General features: G+C 37.7%; 1 protein-coding gene across 1 annotated transcript in view; it reads left to right on the top strand.

Moving 5' to 3' along the window:
- The window catches only part of DNAJC12 (DnaJ heat shock protein family (Hsp40) member C12), a 65,970-nt gene extending 48,219 nt beyond the window's left edge, over positions 1 to 17,751 (top strand). Inside the window, exons 4-6 of the mRNA XM_019731770.3 lie at positions 3,428 to 3,567; positions 12,236 to 12,440; positions 16,702 to 17,751. Of these exons, the coding sequence (XP_019587329.2) occupies positions 3,428 to 3,567; positions 12,236 to 12,440; positions 16,702 to 16,796 (440 nt within the window). The 3' untranslated portion in view covers positions 16,797 to 17,751. The remainder of the gene's footprint in view (positions 1 to 3,427; positions 3,568 to 12,235; positions 12,441 to 16,701) is intronic.
- The last annotated feature ends 5,035 nt before the right edge of the window (positions 17,752 to 22,786 follow it).

The following is a 22,786-nucleotide window of genomic DNA, read 5'->3' as shown; positions in this document are numbered from 1 at the left end:
ATCTCACTTACACAGAGGGACAATTACACTGTCATCAGCAACAGGAAGGATTGCCCACTGGAGTGATCTGATATAACAAGATGCTTTTTGTTTGTTGTTTGTTTTCCTGTAGCTTTCCATAGGCCCATCTTCAGGTTCTTCCCTTGAACCCATTCATTGCTACTACCTCCAGTAGTGGATATTAAATATTTCATTGCCTGTTAGGTATCTGTGCTGCCCAGCTTTGGAGCAGGTTCTTGGAGGTGCCCTCTGTGGCAGGCTGTAGCTCTGGTTGCTCGGGGAATACTTGAAGTGGTTGTATTTGGGGGATAGGGGCTCAGGAAGAGCAGCTCTTTACCAGCTGGGGTACAGAAGTATTTCAGTCTTTTCACAGTTGGCGTGGAGGTACCATCAGTAGTGACTGCACATTTGCCCTAACATCTGTTTTAAAGGATTTGACTAATTTCCATGAGCTATTTTTAAGCACTATGAGGGTCATTTGAATTATTTTTCCCAATGATACTATTAAAATGTTCCTAATTCACAAAATGTTATAAGGATATGTGTCATTTCTTTGGTACTTGGCACTCAGGGAATAGCACTATATGAATATCTCTATATTCACACTCAAAAAAGGAAGCGTTCACTCATTTATTCCCTGAACAAATACTTTTTGAGCATCTGCTACACTGCTCCAGTGTAAGGGTTACAGCAGAGAACAAAAGAGGTAAAGTCTCTGCCCTCATGGAGTTTGCATTCTGATAGAGGAGACAGGTCACAAACAAATAATTATATAATGTCAGGAGGTAAGTACTATGAAGAAAAGTAAATAGGGCAAGGGAGAGAAAGGAATGGGACTGATGGGGTGAGCGGCCATTTTATATAGCATGGTCAGAGAAGACCCTATCAACAAGATGGCATTTGAGCCAACATCTGAAGGAAGTCACATGTGAGTACATCGGGGTAAAGGTGTTCTTGATAGAAAGGACAGCAGGTGCCAAGGCCCTGGGGCTGAAGTGCGCTTGGTGTATTCAAGGAACAGCAGAGAAGCTACTACGCTGTAGCAAGGGGAGATGGGGAAAAGTAGAAGGAAATGAGGTCATAGAAAGAAGAGGGAGATAGAGGGCAGGCAGAGCATGTCAGACCTACTAGCCATGGTAAGAAATTTTCTTTTAAGAGAAATGGGAAATCATTGGAAGTCATTTTGAGCAGGGGAGTGATATTATGTGACTTATTGTTAAAAAGATTACTCTCACTGGTGTGTAGAAAATAGACTGAGACAAAGGCAGGAAGATCAGTTGAGAAGCTACTGTAATCATCCATCCGAGAGAGGATCGTGGCTTTGACCAAAACAGTGGCAATGGAGGTGACGAGAAGAAGTCAGATCTTGGGAATATATTAAAGGTAGAGCCAACGAGGTTTGCTAATGCATTAGAAGTGATATGTGAGAGAGAGTCAAGGATGACTCTGAGTGTAAAGAAAACTAATGAAGTATCTCCTGACTCATCAAGCAGAACCAGTCTTGCCTCTATTTCTATTTATCACATTATATTGAAATGACATGTTTATATGTCTGCTTCCTTACTAGACTCTGAACTTCTCAAGAGCACAACCTGGATCTTATTGATGAATGATGAGGTTTTTATTATTCCTGAAGGTGGAAGAGAAAGTGAGGATTAGAGGGTATCCTGCATTACAGGAAAGTGGAAGGGCGAGGAAGGCAGTCAAGTGATCAGCATCAGCTGGGGAGCCTGACAGGCTTGGGTTTGAATCATGGCTCCAGCACGTGAAGCTGTGGGACTTTGGGCAAGTTTCATTAACCTTCTTCAGACTTAGAGTCTGTGAAATGGGAATGATAGTAATAATATCCACCTCACAAAGTGGTTATGAAAGAAAAAAGAAACCCTCTTCTCATTAGCAATCACTTCTTTTTTCCCCCTTGCCCAGCCCCTGGCTTCCACAAATCTACTTACTATCTCTAGATTTATCTATTCACAATATTTTATGTAAATGGAATCATGCAATATGTAGCCTTTTGTCACTGGATTCTTTCATTTAGCATAATGTTTTTAAGGCTCACCCATATTGTAGCATGTATCAGTACTTCATTGCCATTTGTGGCTGAATGATAATTCGATTATACGGATATAGCACATTTTGTTTATCCATTTATCTGTTGATGGACATTTGTGAGTTTTGAGTTGTTTCTACCATTTGCCTAATAGGAATAATGCTATGAATATCCATATACAAGTTTTTATGTGGACATATGTTTTCAGTTCTCTTGAGTTTATACAGTAGTCCCTTGGTTTCCATGGGGGATTGGTTCCAGGACCCCTGTGGATACCAGAGGTCCTTTATATGAAATGACACAGTATTTGCATATAAACTACCTAATTATATTATAATAATACAGTGTAAATGATATGTAAAGTCTATTGTTTAGGGAATAAGGACAAGGGAAAAAAGTGTACATGTTCAGTACAGATTATAATCATTGTAGGTTTACCTACATAGTACATATCCGTGTGTAAGTCTTAACACTTTTTTTGTTAGCGTTAGCATTTTTCCTAAGTATTTTTTTTGATGCTACTATAAATGGAATTCTTTCCTTAATTTCGTTTTCAGATTGCTCACTGCTAATGTATAAAAACACAATTGATTTTTGTATATTGATCTTTTATCCTGCTCTATAGAAATTTTTAACTTTACTTAGGAGCAGAAGTGACATTGGAAATGTTTTCAACAGGGCCAGGAAATGTGTCTGTTGTATGCCATCTGGTCAAATAGATCAGTGACAAAGTTACCACCCATAAGCCATCTACTGTGTTGTTTCCTGTGCTGAAAACTTCTCAATAGCTTCCAGCTGCGCTTCCAACAACAACAAAAACCACAGCAGAATCCCTAGCATGGCCCTTGTCTACCCTACAGCCCCATCCCTCGTTGCTCTTCCTGGCGCTGTGTCCTGCAGCCACACAGGCATCCTCTACTTGCTCTAAATCACCAAGCCTTAGGGTTTTGATTTATAATGTTCCTCTAGCCTGGTCACTATCCTCCTGGACAATTACTACTAGAAAAGGTAGTTTTCTTCCTAGTAGATAAAACTGTCATTTTTCCAATGTTTATAAATAAATGTCTGTCCCACTAGATAGATCATGTCTATTGTTCCTACCTGTGTCATCAGCACCTGGCACAGCACCTGGCACGTTACTGGAGCTTGGTAAAGGAAGTGGATAAACTATAAGACAGGCACTTTACATACTTGGTCTCACTTAACCTTAGGATACACTTTACAAATGAGGAAACTAAGTTTGATGAGGTGTACTGGCCCAAGGTCACACCGCTAATAAGTAACAGAGGCATATTCCAGTGAGATCAGTTTGATTGTTCGAGAGTTTAAATTAACTCCTACAAGAGAGAAGTGCTCATGTTTTGATTTGTTTTCCAGTGGAGACTTTTCAGAAACTGCAGAAGGCAAAGGATATTCTGACTAATGACGAGAGCCGAGCCCGCTATGACCACTGGCGAAGGAGCCAGGTGTCGATGCCATTCCAGCAATGGGAAGCTTTGAGTGACACGGTGAAAACGGTAGGCTTCTCTCTGGGATGAAGGGAATTTATGAAGCTCAGGCTTAGATGTCTTCATGTAGTAGCTTAAACAGTCAATAAGAAACAGGAGTGAGAAGACCAATAAGCTGGCAGAACCTGGATGTAACTGAATGTCCACAAAATCCTATGAAGGAAAATTTAATGCCAGAAGATCCCATGGTTTCATTTGTCAGTCTCTGTCTCGTTGGCTGTTTGATTCATTATATACACTCCCCATTATCATTTACTGTTTTATACATTCTGATATCTGTGCTTCTCAAGTTGCTCATATGATCCTGCTGAATTTTGAACCATTGCCAGTTCATCTCCTCCATCCTTTTAGTTCCTATCAGCCTGTTGTTCTCTTCTCAAGGCTTATAAATTCCATGAAAAAACAGGGCCTGATTAATCAAAGAAACCTATAAGCTATTTGTAAATTATTTCTGTTATAAATTCTGGTGAAAGAGTTATTGAATAAATGCAGAGGGACTTTAAACCATTGTGTTCTCTGTCTTCATGTCATTAAAAAACCTAGATATCAAGATAATCACTATATTTAATATGTTATATATTTATTTTGTGTTTAGGTTGACCTTTATGTATTATAGAGAAAATGTAATTTTAAATGTTTCTATAGTCTTTGGCATGACTTATTATCCAGATTTATTTCTACAGGGGCATTTTTCTATGACATGAGACTTACAATACAAAAGTTACCTTACAGGCAAGTCTTCAGGGACACTTGTTAGAATTAGTCTACAAAGTGATTCACATCTTTTAAATTATAGCCCCTCAGCGTTGTAATTTAAATTTTCTTCATAATGCTTTTTATTTTAAGAAGACTTGAGCAAATTGTTTTTCCATTGATAAAAGATCTGTGAAGGAGGGTCTTTGAAGTAATGGGGAAGAACAATGCAAAACTCTCAAAGTACATGGTTAACGCCTCTCTATATAAAATATAAACTGTTGCTTTATCATTTTGGAATGAAGTGTATATTCATCTGATTTCTTTAAGGTGGGTTAATTATTTATGAAAGACTAACCATATGACTAATGAATATATGCCCAGAATAACTGGAGAGATTATTTTAAAAATATGTTAACTTTACATACTCAAAAGTAACATTTTTTTCTTTTATGTTGTGTATATCTGAAATTCCTTGTTGGCACTGACTGAATAAACATTGTTCTACCTCCTCTGCATAACCCTATTTCCATTCTTCTGTGTGTGACACACTATAACTGCAACTGAATTAGTGACCCTTGCTATTCTAATGCCTTTTGATTTATATAGTTCATTTTTCTTGATGAATCACTGAACTCTGTTACTTAATTTTAACCGCTAATATCAAGTTAGCTGCGGATATTTTAAAAACTCTTTTCCAAATCTCTTCTCTAATTTATATCGCCAATGTCTTTCCATTAAACACTAATTTCCTGTCTCCAGACATCATTTCCTCTTTGAATTTAGCTTAACCACGAACTGTTGAGGTCTTATAATTACATTTCAGATCTTACTGGTTGCATCATTTGTTTTGTCAGCAAAATTGAAATACGCGTAGTATGCTGGGCTAGCATTTGGTTTTAGATTTATTCTTATTATGGTACAGAAATAATGAGATGCGTATCTTTCTGTCTCAATAGCAGTGGTGTTTTTTTCTTGCACACTCTTCTTTGTTTGGGCTAAACCTTGTTGTTTCTGACTTGCTTTTGTTTCCCTTCCTCAGTAGACTTTGAATCCTATATGCCAACTTTTCATGTTTTGTATCTCATTCTTTAGACTTTCCGTAAATTTTCTTTCATTCCTTTGTTCTCATCCTCACGGTGACTTCTGCATGTGAAAGCCCCACCTCTCTCTATAACATTTTAATTGTTGCTTTCTGTATTTGTGCATTTCATTTGTTTATCCTTTCACATTCACTACTCCAGAGAAATTAATAATTGTCATACCTAGTGTTGGTCATCTATCCTTTTGTAGATAAACATCACCATTAGGGTGTTTGGGTTAGGTATATTACATATGCCATCCTGACAATAAAATGGTTATAACTTAGGGTTTGGATTTTAGGTGACATTTATCTAACACACATCTTTATTTTCGCTGGTCCTTACACACTTATAGATTGTTAAATATCATAAAGTTCCTATCTTTCACATCGTTCAGCCTGTGTTTCTGCTTTTTATTTAAGCAGTATAATGCTTCTGGAAGGAAAAGTATTGGTTGGGAAACAATGTTAATCCTAATGTCTTCAAAGTAGTGATGCTAGCTTGAATCCCCCGAGTGGTGACTCAAGCCATAGGGTAAGAAGGTTCTTGGCTTCACATAGGAAAGAATTCAAATGTAAGCCCATATAGAGTTTAAAATGAAAGTAAGTTTATTTAGCAGAGTGTAAGAAAAGAAAGGCCGCCCCACGGACAGAGTGACAGAGTGGCAGTCTCTAATTGCTAGTGGAAGAGAGACCTCCCCGTAGGGCTAGTGTTTATATGTGCTTATTGTTTCTAGGGAACATTTCTTGGTATGGAGAACTTTCTCAAGGTACAAGAAGAACAGGGGCAGGTTTACCTATAACTTTTTGTAAGGTACAGCCTGTGGCTAGTTTGTAATAGGCTTGATTATGGGAATGGCCATGACACTGAATCTCTGCTCAATAAGCTTCGGATGGTCTGTTCTGTGTGATTAATTAACATCTGCTTGAGTTCTGTGTCCTGGAGCACGTCAATAGCAGGCTTGGAATCTAACTTCCCAGTTCTTTCCTTTGTAAAAATAGTCCTCAGGCCCCTTCCCTATATTAGTAGGATGAATCACAGTGCATTTTTACAGCATCACAGGTTCATGTCATGGGAATCTCCTTTAGGAGAATTCCTCAAATGAGCCACAGCTTCAGGGTGACACACTTCTATCCTCCAAGAATGATGAAACTGTAACTGGTATTTTTTTTTTCTCCGCTCTAGGTGCCTGTCACTTCACTAGCTATTTATTTTTCTCTTCCTTTTTAGAAGTTCCTCCAGATAGTTTAATTAGTAAAAATGTTATAAGAATGCATTCAGGTCAGTGTTGGAAGATTAAATTTAGTTATGTGACGTTGGTTAAAAAAAGGGGGGTATAGGAAAGGGTATGGGGTGAGGGCTTCTGTACCCATGGCCTTTGGGATCTTGGGATAACTTGAAAACACACCTTTCTAGCTCAAAGAATCTTAGGAAAATTCATCATCATGTTAAATTTTTTTTTAAGTAATAGTCAGTGTTTATTAATCTTAACCAAATCCCAGGAATTATTCTATATGTTTTACATGTTAAACGGTTTTAACCCAAGGGATGTTACATGTTAACGGTTTTAATCCAGGGTATGAATGATGCTCCCTCTAGCTCCAAAGTATATGGCAGAATGCCTTCTGGATGGCTGTGGGAAAGTGGTTGCACCAAAGCCACAGTCAAAAATAAAGCGTTGAGAAAAACTCTCATAAGCTGTTAAAACTGTCTCATGCCATATTAATCACTATAAATTTTATAAAGAGTTAATAGACACACATTTTTGGTGAATGTATTGTTTGACAAATTGCTTCTGGAGGGCTTGTTGGGTCTGCGAGTCCCCCTCACATGCACCTGTTTGCCTACTGTTTCTGGTTGGCTGAGGTATCCTTGGGGTGAGTCCAGTTGGCTACAGACTACCCGGGAAGCTTCCTATTATGCCTATATAGGCAGGGTGTCCAGCTGGCTGGGAAACAGTGTGCAGTGCAACACTTCCTGGGCCTGTTCAGAAGGCAGTCTGTTCTAATTGGGTGTTATCCAAAAGCAAATCCTGAATCACCCAAGTAAGTGAAAAATTTATTCCTGGAGATCCAGGATGAAAATAACCCATCAATTCTGAGTAGTTATTCAGCTGATAACATGGCTCACCTGAGTACCGGGTTTTTTTCCTATTTGTCTCAATGTTTACTGGAATGTAGACCCAATTTTTTTATATTCTGGTGTTGACTAAGGTCCAGAATTTAAGAAAATGGCTCCCTAGAGAGCAAACAAACAAAACAAAAAACAACCCATTAAGGGAAGCTGGTAAACAAGTTAATTGAGAAGGCAGAACAACAACATGCCAGTTTCCCAGAGTGTAGGACAGTGGCCTTTACACCCCAAGCTGGGAGTCTGTTTAGTGTTAGTTCACTCCATGCACACAGTGGTTTTCTGTCTGGTGCAGTTCATTATTCTGCTGTACAGATTCTCCCCTTCCTAGTCTTCCTCTTTGTCTCTATCAACTACTATCATTTGATATTTTTATTGATGCTATTCTAATTGAACTGAGTCACTCCACAATAGTTTGATGTTAAATATTGTTGTGCCCAATTAATACACTAGTGGACCTGAGAAATGCATTCCGTGGACACAGAAATGAATGATCTCATTGTGTCCCAGCAAAGCAGGCTGTTTAGCGTCGCTCTTACGTTAGTCCCTTGATTGAACTATAATACAATACAAAGCATGAGAAGTGCTCGTATAGAAGGTTAGATACGGCTTGGATTCTTCCTCTGCGCATTTCTTTAATTGGGATCAGTGGATATGGGGGTCTGATAATAAAGTACTTTATTCTGATTTACTCCTAAAGGGGATGGATGAGTAAGACTACTATCTCAGAATATCTTTTCACTGAGGGTTTTCAAAGCATTTACTGTAGGTGAGTCATTAGTCTTCACCACCCGTCTAAGGCAGACTGTAGGCACTTATTCCAAGAGAGAAGTGCAGAGGGACAGAGTTAATACATCGTGTACAGGCCGTCTGGCTGACCTGTGACTCTTACAACTCACATTTTCAGGTCTCTGGGCCCTGAATTCTTGATTTTTTTTTACTCTCTGTTTTTCACTAACCTTCCCAATATCCTTTCCACTCCACAGAGGTTGCCACTAGCCAGCCTCGTCTAGTCTGATCATACGTGAAAAGCCCAAGAAACCAAACAAACAAAACAACAACAGACTCAAACCAAAAGGAGGTTATTTTTAACAGTATCTGAGGTCATTTCCTCTTTTTAAAATTAACGTTTTTATCTTGAAAAAAAACTTATAGAAAAATGTATAACACCTACATTTATAATTTAACAAATGATTGTGAAGTGTATACTCTGTAACCATCCCTCCCAACACACATTACTCGCACCCAGAAGCTCCTCCCTTATATATTTTTATAATCATAGTGACACTTAATTTTTAAAATCTAATTTTTTCTAATTGTATATATTGGGAAAATTTCCTGAGGCGTACTGAAACCGACCTCCAAAGGAGGACAGGGCCAAGAGACTAAAGGAAGAGCCTGACAACTGCACAATTAAATAGTTCATAAAGGGAACTTATGGACAGAAGCAGAGTCTTGGGCATCAGAAGACGTTGATCTCCACACCTAAAAGGGGATGGGGGCTTGACATGTATACATCCTCCAGGGTCCCAGGTGGCATGTAGCCAAGTGGCATGTGCTTGTTAAGAGCTGTGTATTGCGAGGCAGTAAACAACTTAATGGGCCTACTTATCTATGTAAGAACATTCCCTCAGCTGATATGGGCCCACCACTCTGTCCTGTCCTTGGGTGAACTGTAAGTCACTGAGATCAACTTGCTTCTTAAGATGGCAGGTTAGTCATGTCAAGAAGTAGCAACCATTTTGCCTAATACACATACATAATCTTGTCATAGAAAATTTAGAAAACACCAAAAAAACCCAAAATCCTTTATGAGTATAATTCTGCCATGCAAAGATAATCACATTAACATTTTTGTGCTTTTCCTTCCAGTGTTCTCCCCCCTTCATTTGTTAGTGTGAGAGCCAATTACATTGAATGGTGGCAGTAATTGCTTTATGGGGTGATTCTTGGCTCTTGGGGTGAATGGGTTGATTATGTTTGGAGAAAGAGAGGATGATGCTCCTTTGCAGTTGGAAAGAGAAAATTTGAAGGTGGGAAGAAGTGACTTCTCTGGTTGGATTAAGGCAGACAACTTGAATATACTTACGGTTTTAGGGTGGGTTTGTCTATATGTCTATACTTTATGTATATGTGTCTTCATATAAATTCATACATCTATATTTGACTATATCTACCTTTTAATATAGTTGAGATAATGCTATTTATGACCATTGTGGCTATTATTCATTAACACCATGTTATTGCCACTTCCTAGTTTTCTTAAAAAATTGTGATGAACAGATTTATTTAAAAGATTGCAAGAAGGCATACCCCTTTGCATGTTCCCTTTCTTCTTGGTAAGATGCTTCGCCTGGCTTCTGCTGTGAGGCCAGTGTTAGTGCTACTGAGACAGGTGGTGAGAAGTTGTGGTGTCTTTCTAAGCGCTTTAGGATGCTGATTTCTGATGAACACCCCCCTACCCCCACCTGGCCACTGGTTGTTTGGATGAGACAACTTGGTCATGTACACAAGTAATATTTGGCTACCACCTCCCTATGTTGTTTTGTTCAAAACTGGTAAATAAAGTGATGCTCTCAGGCAGAAGTTGGCAACCCCAGTATTTTAAGATAGTTCTGAATTTTCAGAGAAGTGCACTATAGATGAAAAGCGATGCCCCTTGCATCATAGGGCATGTGTGTAGTAATGGCAGCGGCCCCTTTGGTGGTTCTGGCACAGTTTTTAATATGTCACAACTTCTGAGCTTATTCAATAACCCTTAGACTTCAGAAAATCAGTGTTTTGGTTTAGTTGCTTTGCTTTGCTTTGCTTTTTCTCTCTTTTTTTTTTCTTTTTGGCAGCATGAGAAAGTAATATCCTGGATATCAGGAAAAATAAACAAGTGATATTTATTATTTTGGTTGATGCCAGGGCTAACTATTCTCAGTGAAATAGTCTTGACACAGCAAACTCTCAATCTCTCTTTCTCACTCTGTATTCATCTATTCTTCCTCCCATTTATCTACCCATCTATCCAATTTTAAACACTTTTATAGGAAATACATATACAGGACACAAAATGGAAAAGGCACAGAGGGTCTATGGAGAAAAATACCTCTGTCTCTTACCTTTGTTCCTTAGTCCCATGGACCTAACAGACTATTCCATTTTGAAGACCCATTTTTGATCTTCCCCTTACTCGGCGCCCCACCATAAATAGCCAGGGTTACGCTGGCAAAATCCCACAATTAAATCACTGGGCAAAGGACTTCCACCAGCATATTCCACACAATTCAAGGATATCGGTTTCTAGAGAGGGTTTTCAATGGTTTCGGACTTTGGGTATGTCTAAAAATATAAAAGTTATACCAGAAGTCAATGGGCAATACCCAACACTGTTGATTTATGATCCCCAATTTTTTAAAATTACAAATTAAAAATATAATATAATGAGCACATCTTTGTTTTAAAATAATCAAGATAGTACAATAGGATATGTAATAAAAAGTAAGTTCATCCTTATTCCAGACCTCAGTTCTGCTCTCCTCTCCCAGAAAGCCACCATTACAGTGTCTTGTGTTTCCTTCCAGAAACCTTCCATACAGTGTACACATACATATTCATATTATCCTTTGAAAAAACATAAATGGAAAGGTATTTAAAAAGTTCTTGTTATTTGAGGATAACTGGACTTGGAAAAGTTCACCTAAAGGGAATCAATTTAAAATTAAGACAAATATTTCCTAGTAAATATTGATTGAATTCCTGCTTTGTGCCGTGAGTTTTCTTAGAAGACGTATCACCCAAAATTCTAATATTTTTATTGCCAGAATTCTAGTGCCAACTCTGCATTGATCATGGCTGGATGGAAGGTCATAACAGTAGTTACAATAGTGACGGTAGTAGTAGGTTTACTCTCTGGCACGCCTCAAGACACACAGCTTCATTGTTTGTTTTTTGGTGGTAAAATACATATAACATGAAACTCACTATTTTAACCATTTTAAAGTGTGCAGTTCAGTGGCATTTAGTACATTCACAATGTTGTTCACCCATCATCACTGCCTAGTTCCAGAACTTTTTCATCACCCCAAAAGGAAACCCCATACCTGTTAGCTATCACTCCCTGTTCCCCTCTCTCCTGGCTCTTGGTAACCACTAATCTGCTTTTTATCTGTATGGATTTGTCTATTCTGGATATTTCATAGAAGTGGAATCATACAATATGTGGCTTTTTCTGTCTGCTTTATTTTATTGAGCATAATGTTTTCAAGGTTTATCCACATTGTACACGTTTGTTCCTTTTTATGATCAAATAGTATTCCATTGTATGGATAGACCTCATTTTTGTTTATCCATTTATGAGTTGATGGACATTTGGGCTGTTTCCATCTTTTGGCTTTTTGTAAATGAACATCCATTCATGTATAAGTTTTTTTTTTTTTTTTTTGAACACTTGTTTTCAGTTCTTTTGGGTATATACCTAAGAATGGAATTGCTAGGTCATATGGTAATTCTGTGTTCAACTTTCTGAGGAGACATCTAATTCTTTGAACCTCTCTGAGGCTGGTCCCTTTGCTCTGTACCATAATACGGATTTCTCTTTATATCGTTAGTCTTCCAAATCAGGGAAGATTAATAAATATCTGGATTAATTGATTAATATCTGGTTAATAGCCAAGTCTAACATTCTGATAATTAGCATTATAACAGTAGATCAGGTGTTACCACATATCAAATTTTGGACATAGAAAACTATATTGATTTTATGTGTCTGCTTTGAATTAATATAGTCAATGCACTGGGCTGTCAGAAGTAAAAAAGATCTGATGCTGGAAGAATCTGACCAGATTCATCCCAACAAGGTTGCAAATGAAGAATGGAACGAACAAAGAGAAATAAAGAAAGAGGAGCTGGGTTCCACCACAGAGAAAATGGAGCAAAAAGAATCTGAGTCCCTGGAGATGTCACTTTCCCCACAAAATCCAGATTCTTCAAGTAAGTCATGTCACATAGCTTTGCAGAATAGAGAAGGTCTGAGACTTGCCAAATTTGGGGATTGATTTGGCACCTTAAAAGAAACTTCCTTAGCATTAACACAGAAACTAAAAGATCCATTCCTCAGTACATTCCTGGCAAAGGAAACTGAGATATTTCTGGGACTGTCTTCCTCTCCACTGAAATACTGCTAGCTGACATTTATTGGGTGTGTACTCTGTGCAGGAATGCTTTTACATATGTTATTTTACGTCTCTTTTCTCATGTAATATTTCTTTTACATATATTTATTTATGTAAACCTCACTAGAAGTTTGTGAGGTTGGTACCAATATTATTCTCATTTTACAGATGAGAAACAGAAGCCCAGGGAGGTTGGGTAATTAAGGCTCTATAAGCTGGTATGTGGCAGGGCAGAGGTCTGAATTAAGACAGTTCGGCTTCAGAGCCTGTTTCTAAGTCACTACACTGTCTTGAGAAGATTCTTTATCTGTAAATAGCTCTGTAGACACCCCGAATCATTTATAGATCCATTGAAGCCAGGTAATAGGGGGAGTTTAACTCCTGGCTCCCTAGCTACACATCCTAGTTCTACTACTTATTATCTGTATTACCTGGTAAAAGTTAGCTTCTCTAGACCTCAGTTTCCTCATCTACAAAATAGAGATCATCATGGTACTTTCTCATTGACTTATCATGAGGATTAAATGAGAAGATCCATGCAAAATGCTTAGCACAGTGATTTGCTTATAGCAGGCCCTCTGTGAATGTGAACTGTTGTTATTTCTGTTGGTCTTTTTAGCTGGCCCACTGTGGTTGTCTTGTATAGATAGGTGTGTTACGTACACAGACTGTAATTGTCCTTCAAATTCTTACTTGATTTTCAGGGTTGTGATACAACACCCCATTAGATTCTAGCCTTGAAGCAGAAGGTTCCTGAACATCCTTGAATACTTAGTAAAAGATAGTTAGATAGTTTGTGGTGAATTAGTCTTTCTAGAAATAGTTCCTTCAAATCTTTCTTTGGCGAGAACTCTTAAATGCTCACTACTTTCTGGGAATAAAGATTCTTAGAGCTCGGTTGAGGTGTCTGTGCCGGTTCCCTGAGAGATCTTTTATCGTCTAGACGTTGATTGCATCAGGCTCGTAACTAGAAATGCTTGTAGCCACCTGATCAAAGCGGAAGCCCAAATGTCAGGAACACAGTGTTTTGAGCAAACACACATACTCGTACAAACAGCCACTCACATGCACACACAGGCAAAAGTGTAGATGTTTCTCCATTCAGCCCTGGAAGATTCAGATCTGTCCCTCCCTAACCCTTGGAGCCCTTTAGGACTTTGTTTTGGGTTCAGACTTAATCTGAGTTCACCAGCACTGGGGAAATTGGACTCTTCAGAGACTCAGGCATGACGCTGAGGCCCCACTTGAATCCCTTGTGTTAGATTCTCTGAAATTTTCTCTTTCTTTTAAAAAAGTTATTTAGCTATTTAAAAAAACCCAAATAATGAGCTTGTCATTAAAAACTTCAAAGAATCATATATAAACAATAACTTAGTGTCTTCCCCAGTCTGCCATCCTTCTCTGCTTCTACTTCTTGAAGTAACCAGTGCAGATGCCTAGGTGTGTCTCCTTCCACACAGTTCTCTATGCTAATACAAGCATATATAAGTACAGTGTACGTTCACTTATGAGAGCTTTAAAATGAAAGAACAGGTATACTAAGTGCATTCCTGTATGTTACGTAGTGGCTAAGAGCACAGATTCTGCAACTAGATCCCAGCATTTCCACTGATGAGTTGTGTGACCTTGGGCAAGCGAGCAGAGATGAAACAAGGGGTTCTGTGCAAAGTAACCTCACAGGGTGATCTGATCATAAATTCCTACTTGGGTAGGTCATGGTGGGTAGTCACGCCCCAGGGCTATGACTTTTTTAGTAAAAGGATTATCTGCTTTAAGCAAGCCCTGTCCATGGTTTCTGTGCATCTGGGTTAACACGCCTTTGAAATGCCTCTTTCCAGACCCCTCCTTCTAATGCATGACCGCCATTGAGAAAGCATATAATCTTAACCTGTAACCTTATCCCTGCCTTGCTTTCTCCCACCTTCATGTAATCTTCCGATATTCCTTCCTTAATCGCAAAAAGAAACTGCAAACTTATCCTTGGAAGCATTTTTCTCATTCTGTTGAGATCTTGCTTCCATATTCAAATAATTAAAAAAAAAATTCTCTACAGGTTTGGACATTCTTATGTTGACACGAGTTAGCCTCTCTGTATCTGAGTTTTCTTATCTATATATAATGGTTAAAATATTAATGTCTACATCATAAGATTTTTCTTTTTTCTTTTAAGGAATAAATAACTTAATATACATAAAATATTCAGCTTTACCAAACCCTTCGTGGCTTCTCACATAACTTTCCAGCATATTTGTTAATTTCCTCAACTAGTGCTTGATCCTGACTTTGGGGTTTGCCATTTGCTGCCTCTTCTGTGATAAGCAGCCATCAGATAGTCCCCATCATCTTCTGATTCTTCGTTGCAACCAGTAAAATATGGGCATGGCAAGACCATCTCACTTTTTCTTTCCGTTTAAATATGCAATAAATATGGCTTCTGATAAACACAATTTTAGAATCAAATAGTTTTGTATAACATCCTGGAGTGAAACCAACAACAAAAGTCAAATGCAGCAGATGCTGTTGATATGGAGTCAGTCCTGTCCTTGGGGCATCTACCTGCCCAGGCATCGCCAACTCTATGGCTTCTCTTAGCCACTTGCATTAAATTCTTGTCTGGGGGTCTGTTTCTAGGGGAACCCAAACTAGAAGACACCTTTTACAAACTACAAAATAACACTTATCTAATATAGAGATGTGAGAAAATATGGTCAAGCAAAAGGAAGAAAATGCAACTTGTAATCTTACCACCTAAAGAACACATCTATTACTGATCTTTTGGTATATTTTTATATATGTTAGTATACCTAAAACTAAAAGATCATATTGTACATATTTTGTGTGTGTGTTTCAATTACAGGTTGTCACAAAGAATTTCCATTTTGCTTTTTCCCCAAATGGAATTTCTTTAGGATTGTTTTCTCTAATAATTCTAAAGAAAGTGCAAACAGATCTTGTTTTTCTGAGATAACCGCTGTCAACTATTGTGTGTATATATTTTCCCAACTAGATATTTAGATAATATTTTAAAATGCCAATAGAAGCATAATTTTATGTTTATTCAGTAAACTGCTTTGTCATTAGCAGTATTATAAACAAACCAAAAAAATGACACAAGGCATACTTGTTCATTGTAGAAAAATAAGAAAAGACAGATAAACAAAAAAATGGGTATAAGAAATGAAAATCACATCTATTCTAACTATCCAGGGATAACTACTGTTAACATTTAGGGATAATTTCTTGTAGACTTTTAAAATCTCTTACATAAATACTCATGTAAATAAAGAATTTAAGAATGAAATCATACTTTCTAAACTGTTTTCTAACTGCCTGTCACTTAGCAATATGTTAATGAGCATTTTTCTGTGACTGTAAACATTAAAAATTGTTAATGACTATCTCAAAGCTTTTTCACCAACTTTCTATTGTTGAAGATTTAGAATGTTTCTTGATTTTTAAAAACATATATACATGGTATCATGATAAACTTCCTTATCGTTAAACCCTTGAGCACATCCATGATTATTTCCTTAAGATAAATTTCTTGAAGTAGAATTATTGGGTTAGAAGTTATACATTTTAATGAGTTTGATAAATATTGCCAAGTTGCCTGCCAGAAGAGTTTTGCCAATTTACGCTTCCTCTAGTAGAGAAGGAAAATGACCTTTCCTCTAATTTTCAACAAAGTTGTTTTTAGAATAAAAAATAAATCTTACTATCATGGAATAAATTATTTGTATTTCCAGGGATCTTTTACCATTGACCTTTTATTTTTGGCAGCTGTTTGAACGTCTTCCAATTTCTTTGCAGGTAAATTATCAAAATTCCCACTGGAGGCACCTTTTATTATTAAGTTTAAGCATGTGAGGTCCTCTCATCCATGTAAACTAATTCCTGTTCGTAAGAATTCAAAGTCTGCTTAAGTTAATCAGTTTCTGTAAGATATTAATAATTCATACCAAAGACTTGCCCTTACGTTTTACTTATTGCAGTGAAATCTTATCACCAAGCTGTTTTACTATTATAAGCTTGACTTCTTTTTCCCTACCTCTGATTTTAAAATCTCCTCTCCTCTAAAGGTTTTTCAGACATGAACTGTTGGCACCTTCGTTTCCGCTGGTCTGGGGATGTTCCTTCAGAACTCCTGAGGAAATTCAGAAACTATGAAGTATGAAATATCCCTGATCTATAGAAGAGAGAATGAGCAAGCAAGACCACCTTCTGTGCTGCCAACATTCAGTCTTTGTTGAAACCTTAAAAATGTCCTTTTTATATATCATGTTTGTGAATCGCTCAGTACTGATGATTGCTCCATCCTTGAACCCATTCTCACAATGTGTTTTTTAAATGAGAAAAATTTCAGAAGACAAGTTTCTTTCACTATTTGAATAAATGAAGGCTGTTAGATCCAGAGTAAACTGTATTATATGTGTTTTCCTGTTAATTATGTTATTTCTAGAAATCCATTTAAAAAATTGATCTCTGTATTTAAATATTTCATTGACATATGGTGATCTATTTCTGTTAGTGCTGGATGTAAAAGAAATGTTTTCTGACCCTGGACTTAAAATGAAATGTGAAATTACTTGCCTAAACCTCATAGAATGATAGAAATAATTTTCCCAAAGTGCATAATGAATTTATAATCCAACTGTATTTTGAAAATAATTTGAATAGGTATGTCGGCTTTAATTTTAATAATTATAAACTTAAGAGGTTATTATGTATTTGAGGAAACATGTTTTGCCAGATTTCTTTTGTTATATATATAGCAAGTGATCAGAAATTTACTTTCTTACAGTTTGAAGACTGCAAGTCTAAGATCAAGGTGTCGGCAAGTTTGGTTTCTTCTGAGGCCTCTTGCCTTGGTTGGCCGATGGCTGGCTGCTTTCTCACTGTGTCCTCACATGGCCTTTCTCTGTGCAGCACATGCCTGCTGTCTCTTCCTCTTATAAGGACAAATGGGTTAGGGCCCTGCCCTAACAGCCTCCTTTTAACTTAATCACCCCTTTAAAGACCTTATCTCCAAATAACGTTATATTCTGAGGTACTGGAAAGTGGGACTTCAATATATGAATTTTGGGGGAACTCAAGTTCATAACATAGGTGACAACTTTTTTTTTTTTTTTTAGACAAATGTAATCTTGTGTTGGTTCCCTTGATTTTATTTGAATTTCTACTGTTTTGTCAAATATGAAAGTCAGGGCCAGCTGTTTAAAGAATTATCTCTATCAATATTTTACCAATGCAATAAAATGTGATTTGGCATTGTTACTATATCTGCAAATTTTACTTCAAAAATAAAAAATACATGAAAAAAATGAAGCATGTTAAATTAATAAAATGAGGTTTACAACTACAGTTGCCTGTCATAATGCCTGCCTGGCCTAGGTAGGCACGCAAATAAATACTAGATTGAATAAGTGAATTTTTAAATCTAAGAATCAGGGTTTTAATTTTTTCCCCTCTTTTCTCCCCCCAGATTGTCTGATTTACAGCACTGATGACTTAATGACTTGTCGGGGAAAAACACTCCCACTCCCATGGTCCACTCTGCTTTTGTTACAGATGGAATTCTAAATTGTGATAAGACTGAGTGTGCCAGTTCTTTCTTACTTTCCTCTCCCATGAGGCCTGAAGCCTCCAAATAAGAAATGAGAGCACTCCACTTGAATGGGCGTTTGTGATGGTCACGTTTGTCCCAAGCACTTTGTATACTTGATCCCATATAACTTAATAGGAGGCCTTTTATTCTTAAACACTTAAATACTCTCCTGAAGTCAAGGTTCAAAAAGGAGGGGACAGTGCTTTCATAATAGTTTTTCTCTTTGAGTGAAAAATAAAGGGAAAACTGGACTTTTCTTCCATAATTTGTTTGAATTCCTGTGTGTCCAACACAATCACAATTGTATGTATGTGTAATGGCACGTTTTCAAAGCCATTTATTTTTGGACTTTGGCTCGACTTCAAGACAGAACAAACCGATTATGAAAAGGTTAAGTTAAACAAAGGATATTGTACTCTTAATTCAGCCCAAAATGATGAAGATGATTAGTTTCTCTCATATTTGATATTGATTGATTAAATGAATGAATGAGACACATTTCTTGAGAACATTATTATGTGGTAAATATTGTACTAGTATTTGTATAGGATATAAAAATACTTAAGTCATGTTTATGCTCTCAAGTCGTTGATAATTTAGTGAAAGACAGGTTATCTGTCTTTCATATTTAAAAGGAGCATGCTGAATTAGTGTAAGTATGTAATGTGCTTAGAACATGCCTGCCACATAGTAAGCACTATGTGTACTAGTTACTATTCTTACTATGTAATTATGTGTTAAGTCTTGTGATAATCAACAGACTTGTGGCCTCTTTCCCTCCTCAATCCCTTTCCACCAATTGTCCATCTCAGAGGCACTGTTTCTTGCATTTCTTTGCATAGATATCCTGGGCATGACACACATGTGTTACTGTTTTCTTTACACAAATGGAGGCTTACTGTTTACACTACTGCACACCTTCCATTTTATTCAGCTAATCTTGGAGATTTTTCCATTTTGAGTACATAAGTGCTACATTATTTTTATCTGCTTCATGACATTCCATCGTGTGGATGAACCATAATTTATTTAACTTGTCCTCTGTTGATGCTTTTCAAGGTATTTACAGGTTTTTTTTTCCAATCACAACTGTAATGAATAGCTTTATACATATTATTTCTTGTGTGCAAAGTATTCCTCTGGTAAATACTTAGTACTGGAATGGATCAAAGAGTATGTATATACATTTAGAATTCGATCACTGTGTTCTTTTTAAAGATTTTTAAAATTAAAATATAGCTAATATACAATATTAGTTTCTGGTGTATGTAGTTATTCAGTAGTACCCACCTGGCACTATACATAGTTATTACCATATTATTGATTATATTCCTTATGCTAGAGAAGTGATCACCATGATAAGTCCAGCAACCATCTGAAACTGTACCACATTATCAAATATTATTGACTATATTCCTCATGCTCTATATTACATCAACAAGACTTAGTTGTTTTATACCTGGAACTTTGAACCTTTGTCTTTCCTCACTTTTTAAAATTTTCAATTACAGTTGACATTCAATATTATTTTATATTAATTTCAGGTGTACAGCATAGTTGTTAGACATTTATATAATTTACAAAGTGATTTCCATGACTAGTACCCACCTGGCGCTATACATAGTTATTACCATATTATTGATTATATTCCCTATGCTGTACTTTACATCCCCATGACTCTTATAACTACCAGTTTGTACCTCTTAATCCCTTCACCTTTTCCACCCAGTACCCCAACCCCCCTCCCATCTATCACTCTGATAGATCTAGTACCCATTTGACACCATATGTAGTTATTACAATATTATTGACTATATATCCCTTATGCTATATCATACATCCCCGTAACTACTGTGTAACAACCAATTTGTACTTTTTAATCCCTTTCCCTTTTTTCACCCACACCTCCAGCCCCACTCCCATCTACAACCATCAAAATGTTCTCTGTATCTATGAGTTTGTTTCTATTTCGTTTGTTAGTTTTGTTCTTTAGATTCCACTTACAAGTGAAATCATTAACACTTGTCTTTCACTGTCTGACTTACTATACTCAGCACAGTACCCTCTAGGTCCATCGATGTTGTTGCAGATGGCAAGATTTCATTCTTTTTTTATGGCTAATATTCCATTGTATATATGTACCACCTCTCCTTTATCCAGTCATCCATTGATGAACATTCAGGCTGCCTCCATATCTTGCCCATTGTAAAGAATGCCGCAATGAACATATGGATGAGCATGTCCCTTGAAGTAGCATTTTGGTTTTTTTGGGGTAACTACCCAGAAGTAGTATCACTAGGTCCTTCTTTGTCTCTTATTATAGAATTGTTTTAAAGTCTGCTTTGTCTGGTATAAGTATTGCTACCATAGCTTTTTGTTTTTCCATTTTGAAATGTCTTTTTCCATCTCTGCTTTCAGTCTGTGTGTATCTTCCTGTCTGAAGTGAATCTCTTGTAGGCAGCATATATAAGGGTCTTGTTTTCTTATCCATTCAGCTCCCCTATCTTTTGGTTGGAGCATTTAATCCATTTACACAGAAAGTAATTGTTGTTAGGTATGTAGTTATTGCCATTTTATTATTCATATTTTTTATTTTAAGTCCCTCTAAGATTCCTTGTAATACTGGTTTGGTGATGATGAACTCCTTCAGCTTTTTCTTGTCTGGGAAGCTCTTTATCTGTCCTTCAATTCTAAATGATAGCTTTGCTGGGTAGAGTAATCTTGGTTGTAGGTCCTTGCTTTTCATCACTTTGAATATTTCCTGCCAGTCCCTTCTGGTCTGCAAAGTTACTGTTGAGAAATCAGCTGTTAGTTTCATGGGAGCTCCCTTGTAGGTAACTAACAGCTTTTCTCTTGCTGCTTTTAAGATTCTCTTGTTGTCTTTAACCTTTGGCATTTTAATTATGATGTGTTTTGGTGTGGGCCTCTTTGGGTTCATCCTGTTTGGGAGTCTGCACTTCCTGGGCTTGTATATCTATTTCCTTCGCCAGGTTAGGGAAGTTTTCAATCACTATTTCTTTAAATGAATTTTGAATTTCTTGCTCTCTCTCTTCTCCTTCTGGTACGCCTATAATGCGAATGTTGGTATGCTTGATATTGTACCAGAAGCCTGTTAAACTCTCCTCATTTTTTTGGATTCTTTTACCGTTTTGCTTTTCTGATTGGGTGTTTTCTGCTACGATATCTTCTAAATCACTGATTTGATCCTCTGCTTCATCTAATCTACTTTTGATTCCTTATAATGTATTCTTCATTTCTGTTATTGTATTCTTTATTTTTGACTTCCTTTTTTTTTAATGTTTTCTATCTCCATTTTTATGTTTTCTACCTCTTTGTTGAAGTTCTCCTTGAGATCATTGAGAATCCTTATAACCAGTGTTTGGAACTCTGTGTCTGGTAGATTGCTTGTCACCATTTTGTTTAGTTCTTTTTCTGGAACTTTGTTCTATTCTTTTCTTGGGACATGTTTCTTTGTCTCCCCCATTTTGACTGCCTCCCTGTGTTTGTTTCTATGTATTAGGTAGGGCTGCTATGTCTTCCAGTCTTAGTAGAGTGGCCGTATGTAGGTATGCTATAGGGCTCAGTGATACTCTTCTTGGTCACCTGAGCTGCACACTCCAAGTGTGCCCATTGTGTTGGTTGTGTGTGTTCTCTTCTTGTAGTTGAAACTTGGTTGCTGTTTGCACCTCAATGAGAGGAATTGACCCTTGGGCTCACTGGTTATGAGGACTGCCCTTGACTACAGTGGAGGAGTTGTGGTGGAGGGGCTGACCCTACAGAGCAGGAGCTGCCTCAGCAGGGCTCTGGTGCCTGCCCAATTTGCCTCTTGGGTGTGTCATCCTTGGAGATGGTTGGGTGATGCTCCAGATTATTTCAAAGCTGGTCACTGGGTACGTCATCCTGGGGCTACCTGAGAGGGGACCTGTTGCAGGTCAAGTTCAGCCACAGCCTGTGCCCCACCCCGGGCTATCTAGCCACAAAACAATCCACAGATGGCTGCTGCCTGTGCTGTGCTTGGAGATGCCTCGAGAGGCCAAGCCATGAATGAAGGCGAGCTGCTGCTACTGCCAGGATTAAGGGTGCTCAACCAGAGGTATGGGACATGCTCAAGCCAGATGCTCCTTGTTTGAGTTCTGCAAACCTTTGAGAGACCTAGGAATATGTGCAGCATGAGCCAAGGCAGGCGATTTGGATGAAAAAGTCACTGGAAGCAGCTTGGGTGTGCCAGAAAGTTTGGTGGGGTGGGATTTCAGAATCACCAGGGCATGCGAATGAACAGAGGCATTTGCCAGCTTGATGGAGACTCAGATATGGTGGCCACCTGTGTCTGCATGCTGGGAAGGGGGAGGGCTCAACAAAGAAACAATAGGTTCCACCAGCTCTCCTTCCGGGAGAAAGCTGCTCCTCCAGCCCTCATTCTGAAGCAGGACAACTCAGTTTCCCTCCTCCTCCCTCCTCTGCCCCCCACATCCCTGTCGCCTCTCCAGCAGCTTTCTCAGTGCTGGAGCTCAGAGCAAGTGATTCCATCGGTAAGTCCATGTGAGGTTCATTTAAGAGGA

The sequence above is a fragment of the Rhinolophus sinicus genome, chromosome 15 (genome assembly GCF_057876585.1).
Source record: "Rhinolophus sinicus isolate RSI-liver-muscle chromosome 15, RSI-T2T, whole genome shotgun sequence".
Classification (NCBI taxonomy): domain Eukaryota; kingdom Metazoa; phylum Chordata; class Mammalia; order Chiroptera; family Rhinolophidae; genus Rhinolophus; species Rhinolophus sinicus.
Note: the sequence above shows the minus strand (reverse complement) of the source record. Positions and strands in the feature narration are given on the sequence as shown.